At 41.2% G+C, this 19,009-nt stretch overlaps 1 protein-coding gene across 6 annotated transcripts in view; it reads left to right on the top strand.

The window, feature by feature from the left end:
- dock4b (dedicator of cytokinesis 4b) overlaps positions 1-19,009 on the top strand; it is a 166,532-nt gene that overhangs the window by 51,903 nt on the left and 95,620 nt on the right. For all 6 annotated transcript variants that reach the window (XM_050036421.1, XM_050036425.1, XM_050036423.1 and 3 more), the window contains exons 7-8: positions 1,135-1,219; positions 13,368-13,519. In XM_050036421.1, coding sequence (XP_049892378.1) covers positions 1,135-1,219; positions 13,368-13,519 — 237 coding nt within the window. The remainder of the gene's footprint in view (positions 1-1,134; positions 1,220-13,367; positions 13,520-19,009) is intronic.

Raw genomic sequence — 19,009 nt, forward strand, 5'->3', positions numbered from 1 at the left:
TATTTTTTATTTTAATGGAAACTTCTAGGAAGGTGGAAAATTAATTTAACAACTCAGACTTAAGTTGGAAAATGGTTATCAGTAACATAAAGCATGTGTGTAGTTATTGAGAAGCAGCCAAGTGTGGTCTAATGATGGTTCATCAGAATTAGTTCAACTCAACAAACACAACATTGGAAAACACATTACATTACATTGCTTCACGTATTTTGGGAAAGATAGGAAACTGTAATAATACAAAATATTTGATTCAGTTACTTGTTTATTCTCTCTTCCGAGCTGGAGCTTTCTGCAACTCGTTTTTCCATTCTCCCTCAAACTCTCTCTCTGTCTGACTCTTTCTTCTCTCCTTGCTCCTCTGTCTTTTGTTGTCACCTACCATCCCTGCAGGCGCACTCCTCACTCAATCAAGACTCTCCCCCCCTCACACAGACAGCACTCCCTCCGTCCTCCCGCTCTCTTTCTTCTCTCTTTCCTCTCCATGCCATAGGGGGTGAAGCAAAAAAATCTCCCAACTTCTGTCATTCTTTCTTTATATCTGTCCTTACCCTTCACTCTCCTTCATTCCCCTGCTGTGGGCTGTCCTCAAACACACACACACGCACACCTCCTTAGTGAGATGGGTGGACGGTCCCTTGCTGTGGGCTGTTGTATGGTTGACCAGGCCTGTCTCTTTTATTGCTGACAAGGAGACACACTGTAGCGTGCCGATTTGGTCCACTGAAAGGGCCGGCCTGGAGGAGGATAAGAAGAAAAGGAGAGGAGAGGAAGGAGAAAGTGAGAGGTAGAGCTGTCCGTCGAAACCGTGAAGGAACGGAGAGGACGGACAGAGAGAAAGAGATAGAGGGGAGAAGTTGGAAGGAAGAGGGATAAAGAGGACACTAGGCATAGCAGGAGGCTAAAGGCAGAGGACATTTTCCTTTCATGTCTTCCTTAGAGAAGAGGACGATCTGTCAAGTGTATTTAAATGACTGACACGGATGATCTGACAGCGCTGGCGCGTGTGTGCTTCTGTGCACTTGTGGGTCTATATGTTGTGTGCTTGTTCACTTTGCTGTTGATGCTCACTTCAGTCAATCTTGTCTGCGTTGCCTGCCACAATGTGTGCTTACTGTTCGAATCTTTGTGTTACAGACAACTGGGCTTGGACCTGGTCCCCAGGCGGGAGTTCAGCATGGTGGACCCCGATGAAATCAGCGTCACAGAGCTTTACAGACTGGTGAGTGGTCTTCTTACCCTCCATGTGATACATAACTGCTTTGTTATCAAACCAGCACCTCATTACGGCTGCAGGGTGGTGAAGTGCAGGTGATGAGAAGAGCGTGTGCTCTTTGGAAGTGTCCTTGTTTAAGATGCTAAACCCAGCTTATCTTTTGTACTGTATATCTGACAGAAGTATTAACAGGCTTAGTGTATGGCATCAAATAATACTGTGAACCTGTGTGTGTATGTTTGATTTTTCTCATTCAGTTTATTTATATTCATTACCTGGAAAACAATGTCACTACTGCAGTGCTGCTGCCATTCATATTTAGAACTAGTCATGTGTCAACAAGCTGGTTACCATTAATTTTACCCAAGAATATTAAAATATATAGGATAGACAGATGAAGCATAGAGGCTTCACCCCCTAGTAAATCCCAGCTCATTGTTTAGTGGGTACAGATAATAGATGAGTGGATGTACTGTATATATAATACTGCATATACTTGATGCAGTGTTACCATTTTGTTCGTCGAGAGTTCCTGCAGATCCTTAAAAAGCATTTATTAATCAAAAATAGGACATTTATTGGCATTAAAATGTATTAAATCAATCAAAACAGTCTTTGAATTGGTAAGGCATGGGAGGTCGTGTTTTTTGTACTGCATTGTAAAATCTCGATATTGTCGGTAACATCAGTTTTATTTATTTATTTTTTTTTAAATATTTTTGTGGGCTTTTGCCTTTAATGGATAGGACAGTGTGTGAAATGGGGAGACAGAGAGAGAGTGGGGACTGACACGCAGCAAAGGGTTGCAGGCCGGACTCAAACCCGCGACCGCTGCAGCGAGGCAATGCCTCTGTACATGGGGGGCCGGCACTATCCACTACACTACCGACGCCCCAGTTTTATTTTTAAATGATTTACTGAATGCCTCTTGAATCAACATCACACAGATCAGGATAGTGTAACGATGTATTTTACCCAAAAAGTTCGTCAAACCTGGCACAATGGGGATTGACGAAGTGGAAGCACATATGTGGAGTAAGAAAAAAGTTGAGAAATCCTGCCAACAAACGGCAGGTATTTTACAGTTCTGTTCTACCTTTGTCTTCGTTATAAGACAAAAAAGTCATGTTTTATGTTAGAAAAAATATTTGGGCAAAAAAAAAAGTCTTATATTGAACTTGTCTTAAGCTTTAGGAACCCTGTTATCATTCACAGACTTACAACTTGCTTCAAGCAAACCCCTTTACACAACACATCCTTCAACTGATCGCATCAGACAACTGACGGATGTTTTACCAGTTTGTTCGTTCACGTTTGTCTGATCCAGCTAACCTTTAATATGATGTGAGAAGCTGCCTTTAAAGGTTCTTCCTCAAAGCTGGTAGGTGTCAGAGTGAGTGGTGTGAAGGTTCATTCAGCAGTTGCTCTGGAGCTTTTCATTGTGTTGCACGAGTTCCTCAGCAGATTGAGTTTTCCAAGTTGTAAAGAAATTATCACTTAAAGCACTTTAAAGACTTGTCATTAGAGCTGCACAATATGAGGAAAATAAGCAATAACATTTTTGAATATTGCAATAATGATGTTCCTTGGGATGAATAAATAGATATTAAAGTGCACTCCGTTCATGACTCAGACATGCACAGTACCTGTGTTTGTGCCACATGATGTGCCTGGGTCCAAACTTTAAAAGCCGCCCACTCCACTGAGTTAACTGATTTGTTAGGCTTCATGACAATTAACAGCGATTTCTGGGTTGAAACACAAAAAGGACTAATAAGCACAGAGAGGGACTAATGATTTACTAATCAGTGCCGTGACCACGACTAATGCCGTTTTCAAGCTGTTGTCAAGTGCTTTCACATGGTGCGCCAGACAATACAACAACAATAATAGTGGTGGCTGCAGACAAGATAGACGCCGCTATCTGGGCTGTTTTTCAACATGTCTTCTCTCAATATCACCCAAAATCGTAGTCTGTTTTGCTTTGCTCTGCTCCACTCTTAAAGGTCCAGTGTGTAGAATTTAGTGACATTCAGCTGTGAAGTTGCAGAACTGAAATTTCTTCCGGGTGCCAGCGTGTAGGAGAACCACGGTGTCCAATGCGAAAATGTGAAAACGCCAGTGGCCCTATCTAGAGCCAGTGTTTGGTTTGTGCCCTGGGCTACTGTAGAAACCGTGTGGTGTACTCCATGAGGACCCATTCGTTATGTAGATATGCATGGGTACGCATCAGTGTGGACTTAAAATGACCTAAGATCAGGTATATGTTGGTCTCTAGTGATTGGTTAGGGAAAATCAAATCCCCCTCCCCCAGGAGATTGCAAAGAATGGACACAAGGACAGATTGAAGATAGAAAATGAATGTAACGAGTTGAGAAGTCTGTCTGTTATCAGGCAACCATATTGTCTGTCCTGTATCCAAAATATTGCCAGATGGCTGCTATTTTTTTAGACACTAGTTCCTGTTTGGCATTCACACTTTGCACTCATATTGTCACACTTTCCTCCAGTAGAGTAGTATGGCGACATTAGCCCAATAAACTACACTTTGGTGCAGATTTGACCAGACGAAGCCCTTACAGCGAGGGCTCTGTCTGACGCTGCAGTGATGTTGAAAATAATATATTATGCATCCCTTCTTCTCGTCCATGTTGGCTTAAAAGTTGCAATTGAAAGTTCATTCCTGACCTTGGAAACAGCAGTTGGCAAAACAACTTCACCACTGCTGTGGAGCTTTTCATGATGTCACACAATCAGCATCTGTTTTTCAGAATACTTTTAGGACTTCATGTGGGCTTTAAAGTTTAGACAGAACAATTGAAAAAGAATATTTGTGATGCCAGTGTCCAACAGTGCTCAAAAGACACCATTTTCTTAACCCCCATTTTAGCTACTTTTCTCTGTATTAATACACAACAAACTCAGTTTCGATGTCAGCCACTCAATAGGCTGCTGGCATCAAGTGCTGCATGTGGACAAATAAAGTGTCTTCCATCTGTCTCCATATCTCTCTCTCTCGCTCATTCTCTCCTCTCCTTCCTTTCCCTCCTGTTTGCTCCCTGCTTCCCCTTCCCATTTTCTCCAAGCCCCAACCGCTGTTACCGTGGCAACCACTTCTCTGCCCTGATACAGTGCGGGGAGAATTGTATCACACACACACACCACATACACAGTGTGACGGCTTTCCCTTCGCAGGGGTAATTGAAGCTCTTAATCCATCTGTTTCTTTTTTTGTTAGTCAAAACAAAAGCAGGCATAGCAGGATGAAAGCTAAATGCACCTCTATTAACTGGCGTACAAAATGAGCAAATGACTGCAATTCCCCTATACTGAGACAAGATAAAGGGGCTGGCATTCACTGCCGCCGCTCACATACAAACACACGCACACTCGTGAGCGCCAAGACACAAAACATGATCCCATCGACCCTGAATTACATCAGTGTTCTTTCAGTGAGATCTTTGTTTATGAGAGCAGGGTCTTTGTTTCTGTCTGGTTCTGTGCCGCTGTGGTGTGGTTTAATTAAGTTGAGATGGGGATTACCTGGTGTGTGTGTGTGTGTGCGTGCGTGAGTGTGTGGTGAAATGGCAGCGGGGTGTTACTGTGGGAAAATGTAGCTTCACTGCTGCATTGTGTCAAGAAATTATATGATATCTGCCCAGAGAGAAATAAAGAGGATAATGAGAAGGGTAAAAGAAAGACATTCAGTGTATTGAATAAGAGAGATTTCATAAAGGGCATGTGATAGACTATATATAATGAGTTTTATTCTAAAATGAAATATTTAATTTATATATATTAATATATCTCACAGTCTTTTTGTGATATTACAGCTGAGTTTGCAGTGACTTGCACCAAGATTTGCAGCCATTTTAATATAATTTTGAGATAAATTCTGGCAATATTTAAAGCTGCAATGATGAATATTTTTATATTACCACAAAGTCAGATTGCAATGTGGTGATGACTTGTGGTGTTGAACCCACTGTGTATTTTCACCCAAGTAGTTCCCCCTCAGCTCAATGTAGCATTTTAGCATCTTTTGGCCAACTGTTTTGGTTTTTACTGTCCACAACTGTACCTCTTGGTTTCACTCTCACTGATCTCATCAACCTTGTTTTCAGCAAATAAGCTTTGTTTGTGTAAACCCACTGTATGCCAGCTGAACCAATCAATCAGTCAGTGACACACAAGTTAGCGGCCAGTTGTCAAATGAACACAGCAGAGGTTGGGGAAAAATTTGATACTTAGATGCATAGTTAGTCTGTCTGGAAAGATTATACTTCAACAAGAAAAGTCAATAATGGAACATTTTAAACCCAGTTCTTGACATTTTGATTGCCTATAATAATTTTCTAAGACTGTGCTGTACAGTCTTTACGGCTGGACCAATTGGATGGTGAAATGCAATAGATGTAAACATGTGTGTCTTGTTTATGTCCTATCTTAGTGCCATTGTATTAATTAAACATAATAGAAGTAATTTTAATTATAGATAATTACAAATGTGCCATATTTTAAAGGAAGCAAACAGTTACACAGTGAAAAAGTTAACCATGTATAGAAGACTAATTTTTTCAATGCATCAAGATGCATAAAAAATTGTTGTATAATTGCATCATAGCCCTACCATAGCCATTTGCAAAGAAAGAGCCAGATACTTTCTTCAGAAGTTGGAGGAAAAACTTTAACTTACATTTGTCAGGTGGACAAAAACAAGACTGATTGAGCGCTAATGTTGCTCCGTGTCTGCCAGATGTATAAATCGGCGAAAGTTAGCTTTTGCCTCTGAATTCAGTCTAAAAGGAAGTTAAGTTCAGTGGAAACCGCTTATAGTTATCATGGTTTCAGTGATCAATACGCTTTGGACAGAATAATTCCTATACAAATGTTGTTAAAATAATTCTCGCTCATTAATGAAGTATTTCATCAGGTGGTCATTGTGGGTCTTTTCTTACCTGACAACATATGGAAAAGCAATTTATACAATATTCAGTGTTATGCAGTAATTCTGTGTTTTGTTTTTTTTTGGGGTTTTTTTTTTACGATACTCCCATGATACTTGGCGGTAACCCGTCTGCTCTCAGCTGACTACCTGAGGCTGGTAATTTTGTAATGATTCAATTTGTCTTCTCAACTTCAGTCAACTTAAAAATTTAAGGCAGCTTGGGCTCTTACTTTTTTCTTTTTTTTTTTTACTCAAAACAAGTAGTTTTCTTTTACAGTGTGCGTGCACATTGAAATCATGACAGTCATTTTCTCCCAATGAAAACAAAGTCTCCTGGAAGCATATGTCAAACTGCCAAAAAACGAGGTGATGCTGCAGTGAAACTTGGTGTTCCTCACCCCTGCCTCACAGGTGACACCCAACACTCAGCAGCAGGTTTTGTGGTTTTCATGGGAAGGCAGCTGGTTTCATCTAAAGTAGGTGAGAAACGATAGACAGTGGTTGTTGCATTGAACCGATATTCTGCATAAGAAACAAAGAAAAATAAAAACAAATGGTGATAATAATCACTCGCTCAGTGATCAGTCCAACCAGGACATATGTGATCACTATAAACCGTTTCCACTGTACTTCCTATCAGGCTGTGAGGACGTCATATTCCAGTGATATTATGTCCTACCTATTGGAGGAAGTATGTGTGAGGAGATTGAGTCCTGTTTTTTTTTTGTCAATATACTTGACTTCTCAGTACAGACACCCTTTGAAGCTCCTTTTGTTTGGTAGTAGCTTCATAGTGAGAAAACCTCAATTAAATTCCTAATTGGCTCCAGTGGCTTCAGTCTCACGCTAAGTCTGCTCAGTTGCTACAGCTGTTAGTAGTGCACAGGCAAAACAGCTTCAACCTTCCCGTTTTTCCCCCGGAGTGTGAGTCCAGGTACAGAGCATTAGCGGAGCAGACCAGAGTTCAGATCCCAGAGCTATGAATTCATTAACAATCTGAGATCAGACAGCAGTGATGGATAGCCCGGGCCTGGCCCTGAACATGCAGTAGTAAAATTTCCTCTGTGACTTCAGTTATCACTGAAGTGATGCGCGCTTAAAGGCTACACTCCCATCTCTGGCTTCCTTCTTGTCACACAGGTCTCCCTCCCACAAGCTTAAAAGAGGGAGGAAAAGAGGCTTAAATACTGATGCAGAAGTGAGTGATGAAAGGCAGTTGGGATGGCATAGAAGTTTCTCCATGGCCTCAGTTTGACCCCCTCTGCTCCTCGTAGTTCGACAGTCACCCCACTCGGTGCTGCTTCATGCTGTTTAGGAAAAGATTATCGAGTGAACAATAATGAGACGGTTGGGAAAACACACACATGGTCCTGCTCCCTCTGCTCAGCTGTATCTCTCTGGTCCTCTCCTTGTTTCCCTCAGCGTTTTATGTTGCCAGCGGGGCTGCCAGGCTGTCATGTCTATCCTTTGTGTCTAGTCATGCTGAAGCTGTCCTATAACCACACACCGCTCCAGTCGGGCAGCTTAAATGACACACTGGAAATAACCTCATAATAAAACCTCACAGCATAAATTAGGCCTTCCCAGTCATCCTGCGTCCAAAACCAGCGACTCTGCCCTGTTGTGTAGAGAATAAGTGATCCGGTGAAAAACAGTGTTGTTGTTAGATCATTCTCTGTCGTGTTTTCTTCTGGGATCTCAGACAGGGCAGAGCAGTCAGGACGAAACAAAACAGATTCATCATACTGACAGATGCTGCACTTGTAAAATGATTTGTGGTGTAATTTTCAAGCATGTTTAAGACTTAGAGGACCATGTTAGTGGTTTTTTCGTGTTTATATTTATAGTACAGCCAACTGTTTTCTAAAGCATATCATAAATTTTAGATTGATTCCTTACCCCTGAGGCAGTCAGTGTTTATCTCACATTTCACTGTGGCATAAAAATTTCAGCTTTCAGAGACTCGGGGCCCTGACACATGCCTCGTCTTTTACCGCCTCCAAAACACGAGGTTGGGCGTGAGGTGCTACTCATGTACCAACTTTGAAGGGTCTGGAGACAGGCTAAGTGACAATAACCAGCACGTACCATAGCCGACTTAACCAATAATCCAGAGTTCGGAGGCAGTCTTCTTTAAGGCATTGTTTTTTACCTGAGAACTAAAATGTTACCTGTCGGACATATTGCAGTTGAAGCTTTGGGTAGCCTTGTGCTAAATTGATCAACTTCTCTTCAAGTTGCCTTTTTGTTTTATTTAATAAAGTGATAGAACAGGACAATGAGAGTTATAACAAAGTCAGTCTATTTCAGCTGAAAGGTTAGAGCTATGACACCTTGAGCGCCTCAAAATCACAGATTCAGTCACGTAATATAATTAAAACTTGTAAGTGCACAGAAAAAAGGGAGGCAAAGGGAGGCATCCGGTTAACTGATAACTCTCATGAGAACAGCTGCAAAGCAACCTTCTCATACACAAATGAAAACTCTCCAAGGACACACTTTGCTCCAGGTACAATGGAGCCTGATACACAACAGGAAGCAGAATACTATATGTCTATATAAGGTAATGATTAATTTTGTTCCTACAGACACTTTGACATATCAAGAACAGAAACACAAATGACAAACATTAAACTAAATATATCAAGGTAAAATGGTAGAAAGAACTCAATGTAGGAATTTCAGGTGAAGATTGGTATAATATATGGAAGTTACACCATTCAACCACTAATTTGCGAATCTGGGGGTAATTCTCATGGAGGAATCTGATTTGTTTCTTTATTACACCAAAACTGAAAAGTAAGCATCTCCATAGTTGCCAGAAATGTTGGCAAGAGTGTGGGTCTTTTGATTTTAGATCACTCTTGTGTTCTTTGGAAATGTCAGGAAAAAAACTGTATTTTGGGAGATGGTATGTAAAGCGCTTAAGCGCATACTAGGATATGAGGTTCCTCATAGTTGTTTAGTGCGTTATCTGTGTACATTTTCTAAAGAAAATGTCATTGCTAGTGATTGATATTTTATCAAAATATTACTAGTAGCAAGCAAGAAAGCTGTCAGTAGGAACTGGGGTAAAGAAATACCACCAACGAAGGATCAATGGCTAACAATTGTGAAAGGAGTCTTTTTAAAGGAGAAACTGACACACATATTGAGACGACAAGAAGCACAACAAGAAAGAAAATGGGAAAATGGACTCTATACAAGACTCAAAAAGAGACACTGGACTGAAATAATAATGAATAGTTAACTAATCCTTAAGGCTGTTTACCCAAGTAGCTTCTTTTGTTTCGTTAGCTCTTATTATTTTTCAATTATTTTATTATGCTTTTGTAGCTGAAATGTCACAAAAAATGTTTTAATTAAGATTTAAGTGAAAAGAAAAGACTGCAGGGGCAAAGGATTGAATCACAGACGACTGCTCCACAGAGCCACCCCTGAAAAAAGGAAGAAAAAATTGGTTTTGCTTTGTCACATGACGTAGTGCACAATGTTGTTTTCAAAAAGGTAACTTTATGTTAGGGCACAGCCGTCCTTCCCTGAAAAACAGGCATTTGGGAACGCTTGTACGCTGCAGCGGTGTTGCTCTTGTTTTTTAGTTTGCCTTCCCCCTCATCTATTTTATTCTAATGTCTACTTTAATATTTTATTTTATTTTATTTTATTTTAATGTCTACTTTAATATTTATTTTACTTATTTCATTGTCTATTTTAGTATTTTATTTATATCTTCATCTTTATCTCTTGTTTCCATTCATGCTGTATTTCTATTTCTACTTTGCACGGAGCATTGGAACAAAAACAATTTCCCCCCGGGGATTAATAAAGTATTCTGAATCTGAATCTGAATCTGAATCTATGTTGACAACGATGGATTTGACTGTGCAAAAAATGCGGCTGTCTTCCAGGTTCTACTTTTTGCCATTATATAGTCCCTCCTGATCTTGTGATTGCAGTGAAAATTTCAGTTCTTCTTTAATTCTTTTTTCAATCACTGCAGTTTTCCACACTGTAAAATCCAGTTTGTGCATTTAAACCCAACAAACTCCACGATATATCACAATTTCCTTCCATGACCTTGCATTTGTAAACATACAGCAAGTTATGAAGAAAACGCATCACAATTCTAAAGTTAAAAGCCGCTGCAAAGTCACTCATTCGTGGCCAAAATACGGACAACAATCTTGTTAAGACTGACTGTAAAGATACCACAAAGAAACAGGGAACTTACTGTCGAATCTCAGATGTTCCTTGAAGGAATCCTTCAACATTTTGGGGAATGCACTTTGATGACATGTTTAACGATGTATAATACGAAGCCTGAGCCAGCAGCTAGTTAGCTTATATTAGCGTAACGACTGGAAATGCATTAGAACAGCTAGCCTAACCAAGCAGCCGTCGTTGATTCCAGGAATTTACTGCTCCCAGCCAACCACGTAAAATGTTAAATTGTTGTAAGACTTTGAATTTTGTATGTATTAAACAAGACGTAAAATGTTAATTAATGAGAGTTAGAGTTGTTACTTTTGGATGGAGCTAGGCTAGCTGTTACCTGTTTACAGTCTTTATGCTAAGCTAAGCTTGACAGGTGAAATGGAAATCGATCTTCTTATACAACTCATGACCATAAAGCGTGAACCTTTTCCTTTTAAACACACCAATAAGAGGGTTCCAGCATGGTTGTTTCTGCAGAACCACCCAACAATATGTAACTAGCAACAAAATGTATGTACCTAAACCTTCACAGGACAGATGAACCCTGCTTTTTCATGTATAATCTCCTTTAATAATATACTATTGGAGGTAGCAATTTCTTGATCCTCAGTGATGCTTCTCTGTGGTGGTACTTCACTGCACTTTGCCCTTGCATTTTCTTCATCCTTCCCCTTTTCTTCTCTGCCCATCCTCCTCTTACCCCCCCCTCCCCATCTCTTTACATGCTACTACAGAAGTGAATGCGGAGCACAGTTTGGCAGTGACTCTACCGGCCATCTGGTGCTCCGTGTGTGTATGTGTGTGTGCGTGCGTGTGTTTGTCCTTGTATTTTTGGATGTTGACAGCAGATTAGGATGAACCTCTCATAAACAGAGCCGCAATGTGTGTGTTGATTTGGATGGTATTTTCAATGCAGCATCATGGCGTGTGAGGCTCCATCGATCGTTTCAATATAGATTGACTTAATATAGCATGTAAAATTACACACCGTTGACGCTCTACCAGGTGCCGAGATGTGACTTTGTGCTGCATTGTTTGACTGTTGCTTTGCTTGTGTTTAGTATATTCAGTGTGAATTTCAGTGCTTCGGTTCCTGTTTCTCTAAGATTAAACAACCAGTTGAAAGGAATGCAAATTACAACAGCATTTTGTCTTTGTGTCAAGAAATAATTAACCTACTTTAAGATAAATGCTCAGCGTAAACAAATAAGGTAGAGTACATGTTAATGGTGCTTTTATTCTTGATGTTAAATAGACTATGATACATTTCTGTGAAAGTACAGAAATAAATCTGCAAGTACTTGTGTGTAAAGTGTTTCTGTGCATATCTGTATATACAGCAATATGTGCCTCCTGTGCCCCGTTTGATTCATTGCAACAAAGAAACCTCAAACTCTCACATTGTAGCCTCTGGGGCTGCTGACAGTCTGCGATATTACACATTTTATTAACCCAATCTATATCAACAAAATCTATCTTAGCCTTAGTCTTCAAATATATATGCAAATCTGCAGCCGAACTCCTCCCAGCTGTGAGGTGTCTCTGAGGGATATTATTTATCTTTGACTAGGAAACTCAACACTGAATACAGCAGCTCATGAATGTGATTGGACAATATTAAAAGAGATGTAACCACATGTTGTTTTTTCCTGTGATTAACTGTATCTGATAAGCTTTGATCGTGTGTTTGTGGATCTTTTGGGATTTAGAGTTTATGGAATTTTTTACTGTCCAAATCCTGCCTTTCAATCCTGTATCATAAGAGTACTATGTGTATTTTTATCAAAACTTTTAATAACACTTTTGTAGCACTGTATAGTTGTAGATTAAAGCTGGGGTAGGCAGGAAGCTGGAAAAATACACCCTCCTTTTGCAGCTCTCCCCTCTCTGTCCTAAGTCCCTCCCACCAGGCATATGATTGCATTTCATACAGTAACTCACTGTTCCCATACACTGAGTTATTCAGTCGTATTTTATTGTACAGTTGCGTACATTCCCTCAGGCCCTCCTTGCCTCTTTCTCACTCTCACTGTTTATCACACCACAAATGAGACTAGAATTAGCTAGCTGTCCATTGTCCCTCCACCTTGCCGCCTGCTGGTGTGGACTGCTTTGCTGGAAGGGAAGTGGGCAGTAGCTCGGAGATGAACTGTCGGTTGACGACTGTAGTCACTCAAATTCAGTCAGTGAAAACCCCCCTCTGTCAGCTGGGTATAACCTGTGTAATGGCAGCAACAGAAAGTTTACTGATCTGACGGCAAGTTCAGGCGGACCATTCCTGTTGGATTTGGTTTGCTGTGGCAGCTGACTGGCGGTCCTTCGCTGGAACTTCTACCTGCTTTACTCCCAGTGAGTTAGTTTGAAGCATCAGAGAGTTAGGCTGAGTACATACTGTGATTTGAGGCTATAGCTAACATTAGCGACTTAAACATAAACATGAAGCCTCAGCTATAAGCCTTTAGCTCCGGTTAGCAGAAGGCTAAACTATTGGCAACATTTACTCCCCATCTGTGAAATATTTCGCCAATATTGCCATGTGTTTCATGGCGTTATTGTGAGACTCTCTTTTGGACTCTCTTTTTGACTCTTTTGATAAGTCCATATTCCTCTTTTGGGTCGTTCTGTAGTGTAGGCAGTTGTTGCCAATGCTGGAAAAGCAACTCTCTTTGTAGGATTCTCTGCCATTAAATCAAGCTTTTACCAAAGGGACGTACACGCGCATCTGCATTTGTACAAACGCCAATAGGAAAGTCTTTCATCATGAGCTAGTTTTTCTAAAGCCTGAAAACAGATCCAAGAGGAGGTGCAGAAGTCTCTCAATCCACTTAAATTAAAATGTGCTCAATGTTTATTATGGAGTTGTTGCCCAATGATGCCAAAATGAAACTGCTTAACCTTAGCTTTAAGTCTATTATATAAAGATTTCACTGTTCAGAATATCATCAGGGGTTGATTTGTGCCAGTACTGATCACCTCTCCTTGTCTTTGCAGATGGAACATCGGCATCGTAAGAAGGAGACCCCTGCACCCGCTAGCACCCATCATTTGTTTGTGCATGTGAAGAGCCTGATGAGCGCCAATCTAGGGGAGGAGCTTGAAGTCTTCTTCCACATTTATGATGGACGGGAGAACCGGCCACTCAGGTGAACACTCTGAAGACAATAATCCCCCATAATTTGATGACGTAGTGATGGAAAATGCTTCAGTCGTTTGTACCAGTAACAAAATTTGCTTCATTGTTAAACCTAGGTTATAAATTTTCGATTTTTTTCGACAAAGTTCCAGGATTCAAGTGGTTAAAATAGTTCTATGTTTGCTCATATATTTTGGATGCACAGCGCATAGCAATGTAAGGGAGGTAGATTGATGATTGCAGAGGGACACTTCAAATGGCTCCACCTCCTGATGTCAAGAAGACTGCTTTAATTATATTCATGAAGACTGATTAAATGAAGCAGGTTGTTAAAGCGCTCTTGAACACATAAAAGTGGGCAAGGCCGTGCTCTTTTGTCATATAAAAAAGTGTCCATGCCGTCCACATAAAAGAGCCCATCACCGTGGGAGTCCTCACACGTCACTTGCATGCACGAAAGAACACCAACACACACCCACACACTGCTGACGGGGCGTCGGCCAAATACAAGACTGTGTTTAAACTCCTTGGTTTCATAGTTCAAAGCGAAGAGATTCCATTTCATGTCACAAACAAGTGGATTTGTCAGGCAAGGAAAAGGAGTGGGTTGAAAAATGAGCACGGCAACGCTGTAACTTCTTTTGATAAGTCATGCTTGTGTTTGACGTGTACTCTCCGCCCCACAGGGTCACATCAGAGGAGCAAGGGTGGCATTGATGGGACTTTTATTATTTTGTGTCAGCATACAGTAGCTCCACTTCTGTTTCTATTGAAATCCAGTACATTATTCATCACATTACTGACAGGAAATCAAACTTTTGTCTGACTTGGTTGACCTAACTTTCTTAAAACCTTGCACGAAGAGTCTGTGGTTTTCCTGTATTTTATGAATAATAGCGCACAGGAAAAGAGTTTCTATTTTTACAAGAAGTTTGCAAGGCCTTTTTGGTTTTCATGATGTGGTTTGTCTGAGAATAAGATGAGTTTCTGAACAAAAAAGATCTGCCTGTGTACACACAAGCACACACACGCAATGTTTCAGTGGATCAGAACCACCTCTGATTAATAAGGTACATTTAAATGTGCTCTCTGGCCTCCTTTTAGCTCATACATCTGCATTCTTAATGTACGGTTAAAGGTTTGGCAATAATGAAGGTACATTTTTGCGACTATTCCCAACTAGCACTTTGTCTGGAAGTGGGTATTTAGCGTTCAGTGATATAATATTAAGTTCCACTTCAAGCATGCATGCATCTGGAGTGGATTTAGGGAGTTACCGATTTCTGAGCCGAACATTGCTATTGACCGATATTCACTTTGTCGACTGCCATCGACCTGTCAGCACATAAGACAGGCTAAAAGAGCAGGGCTTATGACGTCATCCCATCGTTCTAGGGAAAAAAGATAACATGTTTGGGTTGAACAGAGATCTTCCCCAGGACGACTCTGGGATGAAAGGAAATAGTAAACTCACTATCAATGCAACATGGGCTTACCCTATTGTTTCCTTAAACATACTACATTGTGAACAACAAATCTGCATTGAAATCAGCAGGAAGAGAACTAGCTAACATTAGCTGTTAGCCAATAGATGTTAGCAGCTAATGGAAGTGGCCAAAACTACTCCTTGTCCTGCGTCCTTGCAAGTGTTACGGGCTGACGTGGTTTTGTCTGTTTTTTCAAGCGTCCAAGTGCAATAGCATATGATCTCGAGGGCTGAATACAAAGCAAAGTGAACCTGGAGCGCTCCCACCACTCACCACTCTGAGTCTGTTTAGTGGGCTGAAAAGGACCAAGTCTGGAAAAACCGTATATGACAACAAACCAAACGTATCAACCACAACAAAAAAAACATCGGATATACAGTATAAACAAGTTCCTTTTTTTTTAAAGAAACGTACAAGGCCTTTTTGGTTTACATGAGGTGACTTATCTCAGAAAAAGATGAGTTTCTGAATCAATCTGATCTGCATGTGTACACACAAGCACCCACACAAAAGCTCGTTTATTAAACAAGGTACATTTTAATGTCCTCTCTCACCTCATTTAGCTCATACATCCTTGTTCTTGATGTACGGTAAAAGCTTTGGTAATAATAGAGGTTCATTTTTGAGACTATTCCCAGCCCACACTTTGTCTTGAAGTGGGTAATTAGCGTCCAGTGATACCATGTTAAGTTCCACTTGAAGCATGCATGCATTTGAAGTGGATTTACAGCTCATTCTCTGGAACAGAATGAAGTCGGCTTTAGTTAATAGGGTAATGTCACAAATGTTGTATACTGTGAAGATATCAAACAGCAGCATCAGAAAGTCAACATACAACAGAAATCTTATATGTTTCAATCAAACTGAATATAAATTAGGAGAAATTATATAATAACAAATAGACACAAAGGTATTTTCTGTCCTACAGTTTATCTTGTTTCCAAATTCAGCTAATTAGAATTTTTCTATCAGTTTTGGGGGCTCAATGCAGTCAGAGGCCTTTACCATTGCACCTTACTGGTGCTGTCTTCGAGGAAAATCTCGCAGTGGCAGCTCGCCAACGTTGTCTCTCACTGTCTGGTCGCACACATAAACAGAGACACACACATTTGCGCAAGATGCCTGGCATGGAGCCATTTCCACACTTCCCTCAGTGCTGGTGCTTTCTGTGTGTGTGTGTGTGTGTGTGTGTGTGTGTGTGTGTGTGTGTGCGTCAGAGACCAGATGGGGGTCCGACCCGTTGTCTTAGTACCATGCCAACACCAGCAGCCCCTGTGCGCCGTGGCAGCTTCTTTGTGTATAATACAGGCTTCTTGTCTGGAGACACACTGGCATACTGTGCCACGCTCACACATGATCCTGTTGCTCTTTCTGCCTTGTAAATTTTGGTGGTATTCCAGATCAAACACGCCCTTCATACTGCCGTTCTCTGTTCCCTCAATCCATATTCACACTGCCCTCCACCTCCTAATTGTAACCTCCATTTAACTCTAACAAGGTCACACATGGACGATTGGACGTGGGTGTTTTTTGTGCGCTTTGTGTGAACTGCAGAGGCCCAGTGTCACTGTCTTGTCAGGTCATTTTTTCGCCTTTCCACGTGGCCCTCTGGGGGTAGATTTAGGTTTTTCAGCCAGGGGGAGGGAGGCAACAGTGCCAGTTAATTTAGCCAGTATTTTACACGCCAGTGGCCCACTATCCCATCCCCCCTCCGCCCCCTCGTCGGGCGAGCGCACAGCTCTTAATGCAATCATCGATATCAGGAGAGGGAATAGCAAGCGCAGTGTGGGCCCAGAGGGGAGGGAAATCGGCCATTCATGTTATGTTAATGTGAGCGGTGATAGAGGGAGATAAGGTCCCGCTGGGGGACACTGGTCCTCTTAGCTTGGGTGATCAACACGCTGCAGCTGTGAGGGAGAAGAGTCGGTGGCAGGGGAGGGTGATAGACTCGGGCATGTGTGTCTGTGTTTGCAGGAGTGGCTGTTAATTGGCAGTTGGGGTTTCAACAATACAGCACTAATTAGGTTTTGGGAAAAAAACGTGCGCAAGTCTCATGTCTAATGCATAGGAATCCGTCTCCATATGGCTGGATAAATGGCCTGGAAAGTTACAGAGAGCAGCTAATGAGGAACAACCGCATCGAAATCAAGTTAGCTCTCAACTGGTTCATTGCAATACGGCCCATAAAAGGGAAACTTTACTGAAGGAATACATGTATGAAAAATCATAAGCATTTGTATAATTAATTATCAGGAGCTTAATTAATTCAAACATGGGTGCCCACTGCCCTACATACACAAAACACTGAATTACAGTGCAAGAAGCAGCCTCTTATTTACATCATGGAGAGACAACTTTTAAGCTCTTGTAATAAGAGCTTTTAATAGCTCAGACTATTATAAAACATCCTAATCCATTGTAGCTGTATGCAGCATGAAGTCAAGTTATATAGGATCTGTTTGGGTAAATTCTGCTCTTGTGTGAATGGGCCTACTGTAGCTCGCGCCTGCTAACCGCGCCAGAGACTTGGCTCATTGTCAGGCGCTGGTGCATTACAAGGTTTTCTCTCTGCTTATCGGTGGACTGTGAAAGTCACCTAACTGGATTAGCCTTCAGCTCGCCAGCCAGGATGAGACGGGCCCAGCAGGATGCCTGCGCTGCCTCTCTTTGAGCGTGTGTGTGAGATAGAGGGAGAGAGGACGGAGTACAAAGAGAATGAAAAGGCGATCTGTGTCCGTCCTTTCTGTTTTTGCCCGACATGCACTTAATATCCCCCCCTCCTGCACGAAGGCGGGGTGCCAGGGCATTTGAGGCCAGAGTTGTTATTTCAAGTTGGGTCATTCGGCTCTGTGAAGCTGTTGAATTTCATATTCTAATACAGTATGTAGAAACTGTCCAAAGTATGATTAGATGTTGCTTTAGACAGGACGCCAGACAATTTACTTTTCCAATTGTCTCAGTGTGGCTGCTTACAGTGTTATTTTTAGCCACAGTAGCTTCATAGCTCAAGGGATGGCAGCGTTGGTCTGTCTGTTGGTTGGCTGTTCAACCATTTTGGTCCGGACTGATATATCTCATTAACTATTAGATTACCATCAAATTTTGTACAGACATTCGTGGTCCCCAGAGGCTGAATCCTGTTGACTTTGGTCATTCCCTGACTTTTCATTTAACGGCACCAGAACGTTGACTTTTGTGGTCTTGAGTTAAATGTCTCAACAACTTTTGGATGGATTGTCATGACATTTGGTATCAAAGGTTCACTGAGAAATAGCGTCAGAAATACCACTGGTCCACCTAAAATAATGTGACAGTTAGCCACTTTGTTAGCATGCAGGTAGCAGCAAATAATAGCTAGAAAAAAGAATACCTTGCTAGATGGCTAAACTTTTGCTTACAGTTGTCAGTTGATTTGCCAAGCTTGTAGATTGTGAACCAGTTTCTTTTGTCATATCTGGCACTTGACCTTTTGAGGGTCACCTTTTTCTTGTTGACTTTTTCGACTTTTTGACAGTGTATCTGTAAGCCTGTCATGTGTGGTCAAACTGTCCCAGGTTCTGCTAGTGACTGACATTAGATGCAAGTAGGGCTGCCACGATTAGTCGACTAATCGATGACTAATCGACTATTAAAATAATCGGTGACTATTTTAGTAGTCGACTAATCGGTTTGAGTCATTTTTCATAGAAAAGTACTATAAAAGTACCCCAAAATACTCTTACTGCAGCTTCTTACGTTCAGATATTGGCAGCTTTACACACTCTCCCGTGACAGTGAACTAAAACCCTTTGGCGTGAGTATGAAACAAGACATTAGATGACGTAATTTTGGGGTCTGGGCGAGACAGACCGGCATTTTTCGACATTTTAACACATTTTTCGATGGAATGATTAGTCGACTAATCGAAGAAATAATCGACAAATTAGTCGACAATGAAAATAATCGTTAGTGGCAGCCCTAGATGCGAGCAAGTCAGAGTAACACAAAACTATCCCTGAATTCAATATTCTCAT

This window comes from Epinephelus moara, chromosome 23 (assembly GCF_006386435.1).
Source record: "Epinephelus moara isolate mb chromosome 23, YSFRI_EMoa_1.0, whole genome shotgun sequence".
Classification (NCBI taxonomy): domain Eukaryota; kingdom Metazoa; phylum Chordata; class Actinopteri; order Perciformes; family Serranidae; genus Epinephelus; species Epinephelus moara.